A 19,099-nucleotide genomic window follows, 5' to 3' on the forward strand; every position below is an offset into this window, starting at 1 on the left:
AACACACACACACACACTCTCCAGCACTCACTAACACATACACACTCTCCAGCACTCACTAACAGACACACACACTCTCCAACACTCTCCAGCACTCACTAACACACACACACTCTCCAGCACTCACTAACACTCACACACACGCACACACACTCTCCAGCACTCACTAACACACACACACTCTCCAGCACTCACTAACACACACACTCACTAACACACACACACACTCTCCAGCACTCACTGACACACACACACACACACACTCTCCAGCACTCACTAACACACACACACACACTCTCCAGCACTCACTAACACACACACACACACACACACACACACACACACACACTCCAGCACTCACTAACACCCACACACACACTCCCCAGCACTCACTATCACACACACACACACACACACTCTCCAGCACTAACACTCACACACACACACACACACTCTCCAGCACTCACTGACACACACACACACACACACACTCTCCAGCACTCACTAACACACACACACACACACAAACACACACACACACTCTCCAGCACTCACTAACACACACACACACACTCTCCAGCACTCACTGACACACACACACACTCTCCAGCACTCACTAACACACACACTCACTAACACACACACACACACTCTCCAGCACTCACTAACACACACACACACTCTCCAGCACTCACTAACACACACACTCACTAACACACACACACACACACTCTCCAGCACTCACTAACACACACACACTCTCCAGCACTCACTAACACACACACTCACACTCTCCAGCACTCACTAACACACACACACACTCTCCAGCACTCACTAACACACACAGACACACTCCCCAGCACTCACTAACACACACACACACTCTCCAGCACTCACTAACACACACACACACACTCTCCAGCACTCACCAACACACACACACACACACTCTCCAGCACTCACTAACACACACACACACTCTCCAGCACTCACTAACACACACACACACTTCCAGCACTCACCAACACACACACACACACACACTCTCCAGCACTCACTCTCCAGCACTCACTAACACACACACACTCTCCAGCACTCACTAACACACACACACACACTCTCCAGCACTCACTAACACACACACACACACTCTCCAGCACTCACTCACACACACACACACTCTCCAGCACTCACTAACACACACACACACACACTCTGCAGCACTCACTAACACACACACACACACACTCTGCAGCACTCACTAACACACACACACACTCCCCAGCACTCACTAACACACACACACACACTCTCCAGCACTCACTAACACACACACACACACACACTCTCCAGCACTCACTAACCCACACACACACACACACACACACTCACCAGCACTCACTCACAAACACACCCACTAACACACACACACACACACACTCTCCAGCACTGACTGACACACACACACACTCTCCAGCACTCACTAACACACACACACACTCTCCAGCAGTCACTAACACACACACCCACTAACACACACACACTCTCCAGCACTCACTAACACACACCCACACACACACTCTCCAGCACTCAGTAACACACACACTCACTAACACACACACACACACACACTCTCCAGCACTCACTAACACACACACACACTCTCCAGCACTCACTCACACACACACACACACACTCTCCAGCACTCACTAACACACACACACTCTCCAGCACTCACTAACACTCACACACACACACACTCTCCAGCACTCACTAACACACACACATACTCTCGAGCACTCACTAACACACACACACACACTCTCCAGCACTCACTAACACACACACACACACTCCAGCACTCACTAACACACACACACTCTCCAGCACTCACTAACACCCACACTCACACTCTCCAGCACTCACTAACACACACACACTCTCCAGCACTCACTAACACACACACACACACTCTCCAGCACTCACTAACACACACACACACACACTCCCAGCACTCACTAACACACTCTCTCACACACACACTCTCTAGCACTCACCAACACACACACACACACACACTCCAGCACTCACTAACACACACACACTTTCCAGCACTCACCAACACACACACACTCTCCAGCACTCACTCACTCACACACACACACACACACTCTCCAGCACTCACTAACACACACACACTCTCCAGCACTCACTAACACACACACACTCTCCAGCACTCACTAACACACACACACACACACTCTCTCCAGCACTCACTCACACACACACACACACTCTCCAGCACTCACTCACACACACACACACACACTGTCCAGCACTCACTAACACACACACACACACTCTCCAGCACTCACTAACACACGCACACTCTCCAGCACTCACTAACACACGCACACTCTCCAGCACTCACTAACACACACACACACACACACTCTCCAGCACTCACTAACACACACACACAATCCCCAGCACTCACTAACACACACACACACACACTCTCCAGCACTCACTAACACACACACACTCTCCAGCACTCACTAACACACACACACTCTCCAGCACTCACTAACACACACACACACACGCACACTCTCCAGCACTCACTAACACACACACACACACACTCACCAGCACTCACTAACACACACACCCACTAACACACACACACACACTCTCCAGCACTCACTAACACACACACACACACACTCTCCAGCACTCACTAACACACACACCCACGAACACACACACATACACTCTCCAGTACTCACTAACACACACACACACACACACTCTCCAGCACTCACTAACACACACACTCACTAACACACACACACTCTCCAGCACTCACTAACACACACACACACTCTGCAGCACTCACTCACACACACACACACCCTCTCCAGCACTCACTAACACACACACACTCTCCAGCACTCACTAACACTCACACACACACACACTCTCCAGCACTCACTAACACACACACACACACTCTCCAGCACTCACGAACACACACACACTCTCCAGCACTCACTAACACACACACACACACACACTCTCCAGCACTCACTAACACATACACACACACACACTCTCCAGCACTCACTAACACACACACACTCTCCAGCACTCACTACCACACAGACACACTCTCCAGCACTCACTAACACACACACACACACTCTCCAGCACTCACTAACACACACACACACACACTCTCCAGCACTCACTAACACCCACACACACACTCTCCAGCACTCACTAACACACACACACACACACACACACAGACTCTCCAGCACTCACTAACACACACACACACTCTCCAGCACTCACTAACACACACACACACTCTCCAGCACTCACTGACACACACACACACACACACACACACTCTCCAGCACTCACTAACACACACACACACTCCAGCACTCACTAACACACACACACACACTCACTAACACACACACACACTCCAGCACTCACTAACACACACACACACACACACTCCAGCACTCACTAACACACACACACACACACTCTCCAGCACTCACTAACACACACACACACACACACTCCAGCACTCACTAACACACACACACACACACACACTCTCCAGCACTCACTAACACACACACACACACACTCTCCAGCACTCACTAATACACACACACACACACACACTCTCCAGCACTCACTAACACACACACACACACACACACTCCAGCACTCACTAACACACACACACACACACACTCTCCAGCACTCACGAACACCCACACACACACTCTCCAGCACTCACTAACACACACACTCACACACACACTCTCCAGCACTCACTAACACACACACACACACACACACACTCTCCAGCACTCACTAACACACACACACTCCCCAGCACTCACTAACACACACACACACTCTCCAGCACTCACTAACACACACACACACACACACTCCAGCACTCACTAACACACACACACACACACTCTCCAGCACTCACTAACACACACACACACACACTCCAGCACTCACTAACACACACACACACACACACACTCTCCAGCACTCACTAACACACACACACACACACACTCTCCAGCACTCACTAATACACACACACACACACACTCTCCAGCACTCACTAACACTCACACACACACACACACTCCAGCACTCACTAACACACACACACACACACACTCTCCAGCACTCACGAACACCCACACACACACTCTCCAGCACTCACTAACACACACACTCACACACACACTCTCCAGCACTCACTAACACACACACACACACACACACACACACACTCTCCAGCACTCACTAACACACACACACTCCCCAGCACTCACTAACACACACACACACTCTCCAGCACTCACTAACACACACACACACACACACACATACACACTCTCCAGCACTCACTAACACACACACACACACACTCTCCAGCACTCACTAACACACACACACATTCTCCAGCACTCACTAACACACACACACACACACACTCTCCAGCACTCACTAACACACACACACACACTCTCCAGCACTCACTAACACACACACACACACACACACTCTCCAGCACTCACTAACACACACTCTCCAGCACTCACTAACACACACACACACACACACACACACTCTCCAGCACTCACTAACATCCACACACACACACACTCTCCAGCACTCACTAACACACACACTCACACACACACTCTCCAGCACTCACTAACACACACACACACACTCTGCAGCACTCACTGACACACACACACACACTCTCCAGCTCTCACTAACACACACACACACTCTCCAGCACTCACTAACACACACACACTCTCCAGCACTCACTAACACACACACTCACACACACACTCTCCAGCACTCACTAACACACACACACACACACACTCTCCAGCACTCACTGACACACACACACACACTCTCCAGCTCTCACTAACACACACACTCACTAACACACACACACACACTCTCCAGCACTCACTAACACACACACACACTCTCTCCAGCACTCACTAACACTCACACACACACACTCTCCAGCACTCACTAACACTCACACACACACACTCACCAGCACTCACTAACACACATACACACTCTCCAGCACTCACTAACACACACACACACACACTCTCCAGCACTCACTAACACACACACACTCCCCAGCACTCACTAACACACACACACTCCCCAGCACTCACTAACACACACACACACACACACACTCTCCAGCACTCACTAACACACACACACACACACACTCTCCAGCACTCACTAACACACACACACACACACTCTCCAGCACTCACGAACACACAAACACACACACACACTCTCCAGCACTCACTAACACACACACACACACACTCTCCAGCACTCACTAACACACACACACTCTCCAGCACTCACTAACACACACACACACACTCTCCAGCACTCACTAACACACACACACACACACTCTCCAGCACTCACTAACACCCACACACACACACACTCTCCAGCACTCACTAACACACACACTCACACACACACTCTCCAGCACTCACTAACACACACACACACACACTCTCCAGCACTCACTAACACACACACACACTCTCCAGCACTCACTAACACACACACACACACTCTGCAACACTAACTGACACACACACACACACACACTCTCCAGCTCTCACTAACACACACACTCACTAACACACACACACACACTCTCCAGCACTCACTGACACACACACACACACACACACTCCAGCACTCACTAACACCCACACTCACACTCTCCAGCACTCACTAACACACACACACACACACACACACTCTCCAGCACTCACTAACACACACACACACTCTCCAGCACTCAATAACACACACACTCTCCAGCACTCACTAACACACACACACACACACTCTCCAGCACTCACTAACACACACACACACACACACTCTCCAGCACTCACTAACACACACACACTCTCCAGCACTCATTAACACACACACACACTCTCCAGCACTCACTAACACACACACACACTCCAGCACTCACTAACACACACACACACACTCTCCAGCACTCTCTAACACACACACTCTCTAACACACACACACACACTCTCCAGCACTCACTGACACACACACACACTCTCCAGCACTCACTAACACACACACACACTCCAGCACTCACTAACACCCACACACACACTCTCCAGCACTCACTAACACACACACACACACACTCTCCAGCACTCACTAACACTCACACACACACAGTCTCCAGCACTCACTAACACACACACACTCTCCAGCACTCACTAACACACACACACACTCTCCAGCACTCACTAACACACACACACACTCCCCAGCACTCACTAACACACACACACACACTCTCCAGCACTCACTAACACACACTCTCCAGCACTCACTAACACACACACTCTCCAGCACTCACTAACACACACACACACACTCTCCAGCACTCACTACCACACAGACACACTCTCCAGCACTCACTAACACTCACACACACACACTCACCAGCACTCACTAACACACATACACACTCTCCAGCACTCACTAACACACGCTCTCCAGCACTCACTAACACACACACACACACACACTCTCCAGCACTCACTAACACCCACACACACACTCTCCAGCACTCACTAACACACACACACGCACACACACAGACTCTCCAGCACTCACTAACACACACACACACACACTCTCCAGCACTCACTAACACACACACACACTCTCCAGCACTCACTAACACACACACACACACACTCTCCAGCACTCACTAACACACACACACACACACTCTCCAGCACTCACTAACACACACACACACACACACTCCAGCACTCACTAACACACACACACACACACTCTCCAGCACTCACTAACACACACACACACTCTCCAGCACTCACTAACACACACACACACACACACTCCAGCACTCACTAACACACACACACACACACACACACTCTCCAGCACTCACTAACACACACACACACACACACTCTCCAGCACTCACTAATACACACACAGACTCTCCAGCACTCACTAACACACACACACACACACACTCCAGCACTCACTAACACACACACACACACACACACTCTCCAGCACTCACGAACACCCACACACACACTCTCCAGCACTCACTAACACACACACTCACACACACACTCTCCAGCACTCACTAACACACACACACACACACACACACACTCTCCAGCACTCACTAACACACACACACACACTCTCCAGCACTCACTAACACACACACACTCCCCAGCACTCACTAACACACACACACACTCTCCAGCACTCACTAACACACACACACACACACATACACACTCTCCAGCACTCACTAACACACACACACACTCTCCAGCACTCACTAACACACACACACACACACACACTCTCCAGCACTCACTAACACACACACACACACTCTCCAGCACTCACTAACACACACTCTCCAGCACTCACTAACACACACACACACACACTCTCCAGCACTCACTAACACCCACACACACACACACTCTCCAGCACTCACTAACACACACACACACACTCTCCAGCACTCACTAACACACACACACACACTCTGCAGCACTCACTGACACACACACACACACTCTCCAGCTCTCACTAACACACACACTCACTAACACACACACACACACTCTCCAGCACTCACTAACACACACACACACACTCTCTCCAGCACTCACTAACACTCACACACACACACTCACCAGCACTCACTAACACACATACACACTCTCCAGCACTCCACTAACACACACACACACACTCTCCAGCACTCACGAACACACACACACTCCCCAGCACTCACTAACACACACACACACACTCTCCAGCACTCACTAACACACACACACACACACACTCTCCAGCACTCACTAACACACACACACACACACTCTCCAGCACTCACTAACACCCACACACACACTCTCCAGCACTCACTAACACACACACACACACACAGACTCTCCAGCACTCACTTACACACACACACACACTCTCCAGCACTCACTAACACACACACACACACACTCTCCAGCACTCACTAACACACACACACACACTCTCCAGCACTCACTAACACACACACACACTCCAGCACTCACTAACACACACACACACACACACACACACTCCAGCACTCACTAACACACACACACACACACTCTCCAGCACTCACTAACACACACACACACTCTCCAGCACTCACTAACACACACACACACACACACACTCCAGCACTCACTAACACACACACACACACACACACACACTCTCCAGCACTCACTAACACACACACACACACACACACACTCTCCAGCACTCACTAATACACACACACACACACACTCTCCAGCACTCACTAACACACACACACACACACACACTCCAGCACTCACTAACACACACACACACACACTCTCCAGCACTCACCAACACCCACACACACACTCTCCAGCACTCACTAACACACACACACACACACACACACTCTCCAGCACTCACTAACACACACACACACACTCTCCAGCACTCACTAACACACACACACACACACTCCAGCACTCACTAACACACACACACACACACACACTCTCCAGCACTCACTAACACACACACACACACACACTCTCCAGCACTCACTAATACACACACACACACACACTCTCCAGCACTCACTAACACTCACACACACACACACACTCCAGCACTCACTAACACACACACACACACACACTCTCCAGCACTCACGAACACCCACACACACACTCTCCAGCACTCACTAACACACACACTCACACACACACTCTCCAGCACTCACTAACACACACACACACACACACACACACACACTCTCCAGCACTCACTAACACACACACACTCCCCAGCACTCACTAACACACACACACACTCTCCAGCACTCACTAACACACACACACACACACACACATACACACTCTCCAGCACTCACTAACACACACACACACACACTCTCCAGCACTCACTAACACACACACACACACTCTCCAGCACTCACTAACACACACACACACACACTCTCCAGCACTCACTAACACACACTCTCCAGCACTCACTAACACACACACACACACACACACACTCTCCAGCACTCACTAACATCCACACACACACACACTCTCCAGCACTCACTAACACACACACTCACACACACACTCTCCAGCACTCACTAACACACACACACACACTCTGCAGCACTCACTGACACACACACACACACTCTCCAGCTCTCACTAACACACACACACACTCTCCAGCACTCACTAACACACACACACTCTCCAGCACTCATTAACACACACACTCACACACACACTCTCCAGCACTCACTAACACACACACACACACACACTCTCCAGCACTCACTGACACACACACACACACTCTCCAGCTCTCACTAACACACACACTCACTAACACACACACACACACTCTCCAGCACTCACTAACACACACACACACTCTCTCCAGCACTCACTAACACTCACACACACACACTCTCCAGCACTCACTAACACTCACACACACACACTCACCAGCACTCACTAACACACATACACACTCTCCAGCACTCACTAACACACACACACACACACTCTCCAGCACTCACTAACACACACACACTCCCCAGCACTCACTAACACACACACACTCCCCAGCACTCACTAACACACACACACACACACACACTCTCCAGCACTCACTAACACACACACACACACACACTCTCCAGCACTCACTAACACACACACACACACACTCTCCAGCACTCACGAACACACAAACACACACACACACTCTCCAGCACTCACTAACACACACACACACACACTCTCCAGCACTCACTAACACACACACACTCTCCAGCACTCACTAACACACACACACACACTCTCCAGCACTCACTAACACACACACACACACACTCTCCAGCACTCACTAACACCCACACACACACACACTCTCCAGCACTCACTAACACACACACTCACACACACACTCTCCAGCACTCACTAACACACACACACACACACTCTCCAGCACTCACTAACACACACACACACTCTCCAGCACTCACTAACACACACACACACACTCTGCAACACTAACTGACACACACACACACACACACTCTCCAGCTCTCACTAACACACACACTCACTAACACACACACACACACTCTCCAGCACTCACTGACACACACACACACACACACACTCCAGCACTCACTAACACCCACACTCACACTCTCCAGCACTCACTAACACACACACACACACACACACACTCTCCAGCACTCACTAACACACACACACACTCTCCAGCACTCAATAACACACACACTCTCCAGCACTCACTAACACACACACACACACACTCTCCAGCACTCACTAACACACACACACACACACACACACTCTCCAGCACTCACTAACACACACACACTCTCCAGCACTCATTAACACACACACACACTCTCCAGCACTCACTAACACACACACACACTCCAGCACTCACTAACACACACACACACACTCTCCAGCACTCTCTAACACACACACTCTCTAACACACACACTCACACTCTCCAGCACTCACTGACACACACACACACTCTCCAGCACTCACTAACACACACACACACTCCAGCACTCACTAACACCCACACACACACTCTCCAGCACTCACTAACACACACACACACACACTCTCCAGCACTCACTAACACTCACACACACACAGTCTCCAGCACTCACTAACACACACACACTCTCCAGCACTCACTAACACACACACACACTCTCCAGCACTCACTAACACACACACACACTCCCCAGCACTCACTAACACACACACACACACTCTCCAGCACTCACTAACACACACTCTCCAGCACTCACTAACACACACACTCTCCAGCACTCACTAACACACACACACACACTCTCCAGCACTCACTACCACACAGACACACTCTCCAGCACTCACTAACACTCACACACACACACTCACCAGCACTCACTAACACACATACACACTCTCCAGCACTCACTAACACACGCTCTCCAGCACTCACTAACACACACACACACACACACTCTCCAGCACTCACTAACACCCACACACACACTCTCCAGCACTCACTAACACACACACACGCACACACACAGACTCTCCAGCACTCACTAACACACACACACACACACTCTCCAGCACTCACTAACACACACACACACTCTCCAGCACTCACTAACACACACACACACACACTCTCCAGCACTCACTAACACACACACACACACACTCCAGCACTCACTAACACACACACACACACACTCTCCAGCACTCACTAACACACACACACACTCTCCAGCACTCACTAACACACACACACACACACACTCCAGCACTCACTAACACACACACACACACACACTCCAGCACTCACTAACACACACACACACACACACACACTCTCCAGCACTCACTAACACACACACACACACACACTCTCCAGCACTCACTAATACACACACACACACAGACTCTCCAGCACTCACTAACACACACACACACACACACTCCAGCACTCACTAACACACACACACACACACACACTCTCCAGCACTCACGAACACCCACACACACACTCTCCAGCACTCACTAACACACACACTCACACACACACTCTCCAGCACTCACTAACACACACACACACACACACACACACACACTCTCCAGCACTCACTAACACACACACACACACACACACACACACACTCTCCAGCACTCACTAACACACACACACTCCCCAGCACTCACTAACACACACACACACTCTCCAGCACTCACTAACACACACACACACACACATACACACTCTCCAGCACTCACTAACACACACACACACTCTCCAGCACTCACTAACACACACACACACTCTCCAGCACTCACTAACACACACACACACACACACACTCTCCAGCACTCACTAACACACACACACACACTCTCCAGCACTCACTAACACACACACACACACACTCTCCAGCACTCACTAACACCCACACACACACACACTCTCCAGCACTCACTAACACACACACACACACTCTCCAGCACTCACTAACACACACACACACACTCTGCAGCACTCACTGACACACACACACACACTCTCCAGCTCTCACTAACACACACACTCACTAACACACACACACACACTCTCCAGCACTCACTAACACACACACACACACTCTCTCCAGCACTCACTAACACTCACACACACACACTCACCAGCACTCACTAACACACATACACACTCTCCAGCACTCCACTAACACACACACACACACTCTCCAGCACTCACTAACACACACACACTCCCCAGCACTCACTAACACACACACACACACTCTCCAGCACTCACTAACACACACACACACACACACTCTCCAGCACTCACTAACACACACACACACACACACTCTCCAGCACTCACTAACACCCACACACACACTCTCCAGCACTCACTAACACACACACACACACACAGACTCTCCAGCACTCACTTACACACACACACACACACTCTCCAGCACTCACTAACACACACACACACACACTCTCCAGCACTCACTAACACACACACACACACTCTCCAGCACTCACTAACACACACACACACTCCAGCACTCACTAACACACACACACACACACACACTCCAGCACTCACTAACACACACACACACACACTCTCCAGCACTCACTAACACACACACACACTCTCCAGCACTCACTAACACACACACACACTCCAGCACTCACTAACACACACACACACACACACACACTCTCCAGCACTCACTAACACACACACACACACACACACACTCTCCAGCACTCACTAATACACACACACACACACACTCTCCAGCACTCACTAACACACACACACACACACACACTCCAGCACTCACTAACACACACACACACACACACTCTCCAGCACTCACCAACACCCACACACACACTCTCCAGCACTCACTAACACACACACACACACACACACACTCTCCAGCACTCACTAACACACACACACACACTCTCCAGCACTCACTAACACTCACACCCACTAACACACACTCTCCAGCACTCACTAACACACACACACACACACTCTCCAGCACTCACTAACACACACACACACACACACACACACTCTCCAGCACTCACTAACACACACACTCACCAACACACACACACACACACATTCTCTAGCACTCACTAACACACACACACACTCTCCAGCACTCACTAACACACACACACACACACACACACACACACACTCTCCAGCACTCACTAATACACACACACACACACACACTCTCCAGCACTCACTAACACACACACACTCACACACTCTCCAGCACTCACTGATATACATTCACACACTCTCCAGCACTCACTGACATACACATACACACTCTCCAGCACTCACTAACACACACACACTCTCCAGCACTCACTAACACACACACACTCTCCAGCACTCACTAACACACACACTCTCCAGCACTCACTAACACACACACACACACACACACTCTCTAGCACTCACTAACACACACACACACTCTCCAGCACTCACTAACACACACACACACTCTCTAGCACTCACTAACACACACACACACTCTCCAGCACTCACTAACACACACACTCTCCAGCACTCACTAACACACACACACACACACACACACTCTCCAGCACTCACTAACACACACACACACTCTCTAGCACTCACTAACACACACACACACTCTCTAGCACTCACTAACACACACACACACACACTCTCCAGCACTCACTAACACACACACACACTCTCTAGCACTCACTAACACACACACACACTCTCTAGCACTCACTAACACACACACACACACACACACTCTCCAGCACTCACTAACACACACACACACTCTCTAGCACTCACTAACACACACACACACTCTCCAGCACTCACTAACACACACACACACTCTCCAGCACTCACTAACACACACACTCTCCAGCACTCACTAACACACACACTCTCCAGCACTCACTAACACACACACACACACACACACTCTCCAGCACTCACTAACACACACACACACACACACTCACTAACACACACATACTCTCCAGCACTCACTAACACACACACACACACTCCCCAGCACTCACTAACACACACACACACTCTCCAGCACTCACTAACACACACACACACACACTCTCCAGCACTCACTAACACACACACACACACACACACACACTCTCCAGCACTCACTAACACACACACACACACACACACACTCTCCAGCACTCACTAATACACACACACACACACACTCTCCAGCACTCACTAACACACACACACACACACTCCAGCACTCACTAACACACACACACACACACACTCTCCAGCACTCACCAACACCCACACACACACTCTCCAGCACTCACTAACACACACACACACACACACACACACTCTCCAGCACTCACTAACACACACACACACACTCTCCAGCACTCACTAACATTCACACCCACTAACACACACTCTCCAGCACTCACTAACACACACACACACACACTCTCCAGCACTCACTAACACACACACACACACACACACACACTCTCCAGCACTCACTAACACACACACTCACCAACACACACACACACACACATTCTCTAGCACTCACTAACACACACACACACTCTCCAGCACTCACTAACACACACACACACACACACACACTCTCCAGCACTCACTAATACACACACACACACACACACTCTCCAGCACTCACTAACACACACACACTCACACACTCTCCAGCACTCACTGATATACATTCACACACTCTCCAGCACTCACTGACATACACATACACACTCTCCAGCACTCACTAACACACACACTCTCCAGCACTCACTAACACACACACACTCTCCAGCACTCACTAACACACACACACACACACACTCTCCAGCACTCACTAATACACACACACATTCTCCAGCACTCACTAACACACACACACTCTCCAGCACTCACTAACACACACACACACACACACTCTCCAGCACTCACTAACACACACACACACACACACTCACCAGCACTCACTAACACACACACACACACACACTCTCCAGCACTCACTAACACACACACACACACACACTCTCCAGCACTCACTAATACACACACACATTCTCCAGCACTCACTAACACACACACACTCTCCAGCACTCACTAACACACACACACACACACTCTCCAGCACTCACTAACACACACACTCTCCAGCACTCACTAACACACACACTCTCCAGCACTCACTAACACACACACACACACACACACTCTCCAGCACTCACTAACACACACACACACTCTCTAGCGCTCACTAACACACACACACACTCTCTAGCACTCACTAACACACACACACACTCTCCAGCACTCACTAACACACACACACACTCTCTAGCACTCACTAACACACACACACACTCTCCAGCACTCACTAACACACACACTCTCCAGCACTCACTAACACACACACACACACTCTCCAGCACTCACTAACACACACACACACTCTCTAGCACTCACTAACACACACACACACTCTCTCTAGCACTCACTAACACACACACACACACACACTCTCCAGCACTCACTAACACACACACACACTCTCTAGCACTCACTAACACACACACACACTCTCTAGCACTCACTAACACACACACACACACACTCTCCAGCACTCACTAACACACACACACACTCTCTAGCACTCACTAACACACACACACACTCTCCAGCACTCACTAACACACACACACACTCTCCAGCACTCACTAACACACACACTCTCCAGCACTCACTAACACACACACACACACACACACTCTCCAGCACTCACTAACACACACACACACACACACTCACTAACACACACATACTCTCCAGCACTCACTAACACACACACACACACTCCCCAGCACTCACTAACACACACACACACTCTCCAGCACTCACTAACACACACACACACACACTCTCCAGCACTCACTAACACACACACACACACTCTCCAGCACTCACTAACACACACACACACTCTCCAGCACTCACTAACACACACACACACACTCCCCAGCACTCACTAACACACACACACACTCTCCAGCACTCACTAACACACACACACACACACTCTCCAGCACTCACTAACACACACACACACACTCTCCAGCACTCACTAACACACACACACACACACACTCACTAACACACACACACTCTCCAGCACTCACTAACACACACACACACTCTCCAGCACTCACTAACACACACACACAATTCTCTCTCTCTTTCAAATACACACACATATTCTCTCTCTCACACACACATGCTGTCTCTCATGCACACAAACACACACAGACCTTTAAACACACTCTCTGTCCAACACAGACACACACACACACAGACACACACATGCACCCCCACACACAGACACACACACACCTCCCCATACACACAGACACACCTCCCCACACACACACACAGACTCACACACACCCACACACCCCCCACACACACACAGACACACACACAGAGACACACTCTCTCTCTCACGCACAGATTCAAGAAAGACAAAAATATTTGCAGAGAATAATGTTGGGAGAAAAATATTTTGTCCAAACTAAGATCCCTTGTTCCATCCTGTTCCATCCTGTTTCTCCATCTCACTGGCTTGGTTTCCCAACTCTGTCTCTATCACTTGCTCTCGACTGTTTCTCTTTCTCTCTATATTCCTCTCCTCTGGCTATCCCTCTCTCCCACGCTGTCTCGCTCCCTCTCTCCCCCGCTGTCTCACTCCCTCTATCCCTCTCTCCCCCGGCTGTGTCACTCCCTCTATCCCTCTCTCCCCCACTGTCTCTCTCCCTCTCTCCCCTGCTGCATCTCTCCCTCTTTCCCACTCCCTCTATCCCTCTCTCCCCCGCTGTCTCACTCCCTCTTTCCCTCTCTCCCCTGCTGCATCTCTCCCTCTGTCCCACTCCTTCTGTCCCTCTCTCCCTCTCTCCCCCTCTCCCCCGTTGTTTCTCTCCCTCTGTCCCTCTCTCCCTCTCTCCCCCGTTGTTTCTCTCCCTCTGTCCCTCTGTCCCCCACTCTCTCTCACTCCCTCTGTCCTTTTTATTCTGTGACCCTCCTTGTTGCTAACCTCTGTGTCTCCCTCTGTCTCTCTCTCTGTGTCATGATATCTGTTTGGGGTTGTCTCTCTCTCTCTGCCTCTCTTTAGCTTTCTGACATTTCACACATTTCTCTCCTTGCTTCACTCCATCTCGGTATCTCTGCCTCTCTCTCTCTCTCTCTCTCTCTCACTCTGTGCCTCCATTTCTCCAGGTCTGTCTCTCGCTCTCTCTCTGTATTTCTCTCTTGAATCATAGACTTCCCTACCATGTCGAAACAGGCCCTTCGGCCCAACAGGTTCACACTGACCCTCCGAAGAGTAACCCACCCAGACTGATTTCCCAAACCTAATACTCTACACCTACCTCTGACTAATCCACCCTAACCTACACATCCCTGGACACTATGGGACAATTTAGCATGGCCAATCCACCCTAACCTGCACATCCTTGGGCACTATGGGACAATTTAGCATGGCCAATCCACCCTAACCTACACATCCCTGGACACTATGGGACAATTTAGCATGGCCAATCCACCCTAAGCTACACATCTTTGGACTGTGGGAGGAAACCGGAGCACTCGGAGGAAACCCACACAGACACGGGGAGAGTGTGCAAACTCCACACAGACAGTCACCCCAGAGGCTGGAATCGAACCTGGGTCCCTGGCACCATGAGGCAGCAGTGCTAACCCACTGCGCCTCTCTCTCTCTCTCTCTCTATCTCTTGCTGTGCTCCCTTCCCTCCTGTTTCTCTTTGTCTGTCTCTCTCTTTGTCTGTCTCTCTTTCTCTCTCCCCATCCCTAGCCCACTCTCCCTGTCTCTCTCCCTCGCTCTCTCACCGTATCTCTGGATTTCTCGGAGCCCTCTCTCACACTCTTGCGTTCCTCCCCAGGGGCTGAACCAGGCTGAGCTGTCCACCTACGAGGACATCACGCGGGGTCAGCAGAGTATGTACCAGGACGTGGCAAACTACAGGCTGAGCGACAGTGAACTGGAGCAGCCCTGAGGGCTTGGGGGGTGGGGGGGGGGGGGGTGGGGGGGAGAGGGGGGGGGGTGGGGTGGGTGGGGGGGGAGGGTGGGGGTAAGGGACAGATTGAAGACCCCCTTGACTGTCCCCACCACAATCCCATTGGGAATAGAGCTGCATTACTGACCGACTCCAAAAGGGGGCTCTGTAACAGTGTCGTACCGGTCTCCAGACAGCAGGGGGCAGCAGATGGGGTTGTGGAGGGGAGATGGTAGGCGGGAAGGGAGGGAGGTTGGGTGGGAGTGAATGTGGGTTGAGGGGGGCTGCGGGGGGTGGGATTGAGGGGGGGAGGGGGAGACGTGTGGGGCAATAATGGGGTGTGAGAAGTGGAGAGAGAACAGAAAAGGAGGGAAATGAAGAAGAGGGGAGTGAGGGAGAGGAGGGGAGTGAGGGAGAGGAGGGGAGTGAGGGAGAGGAGGGGAGTGAGGGAGAGGAGGGGAGTGAGGGAGAGGAGGGGACGAGTGAGGTTAGTCTGGAAATGAGGGATGGATGGGAGGCTGGCCGAGTGGACAGCAGAGGCAGGTGGAAGTGAAGGGGAGGGGGGTAGGATGTAGGGGAGGGGGGTAGGATGTAAGGGAGGGTTGGCAGTGTGGCAAAATGGG

General features: G+C 50.7%; 1 protein-coding gene across 1 annotated transcript in view; it reads left to right on the top strand.

The window, feature by feature from the left end:
• Positions 1 to 18,481, top strand: part of cd79a (CD79a molecule, immunoglobulin-associated alpha) — a 225,988-nt gene extending 207,507 nt beyond the window's left edge. The window contains exon 5 of the mRNA XM_072553745.1: positions 18,363 to 18,481. Within this exon, the coding sequence (XP_072409846.1) occupies positions 18,363 to 18,476 (114 nt within the window). The 3' untranslated portion in view covers positions 18,477 to 18,481. The remainder of the gene's footprint in view (positions 1 to 18,362) is intronic.
• The last annotated feature ends 618 nt before the right edge of the window (positions 18,482 to 19,099 follow it).

The sequence above is a fragment of the Chiloscyllium punctatum genome, chromosome 34, assembly GCF_047496795.1.
Source record: "Chiloscyllium punctatum isolate Juve2018m chromosome 34, sChiPun1.3, whole genome shotgun sequence".
NCBI lineage: Eukaryota > Metazoa > Chordata > Chondrichthyes > Orectolobiformes > Hemiscylliidae > Chiloscyllium > Chiloscyllium punctatum.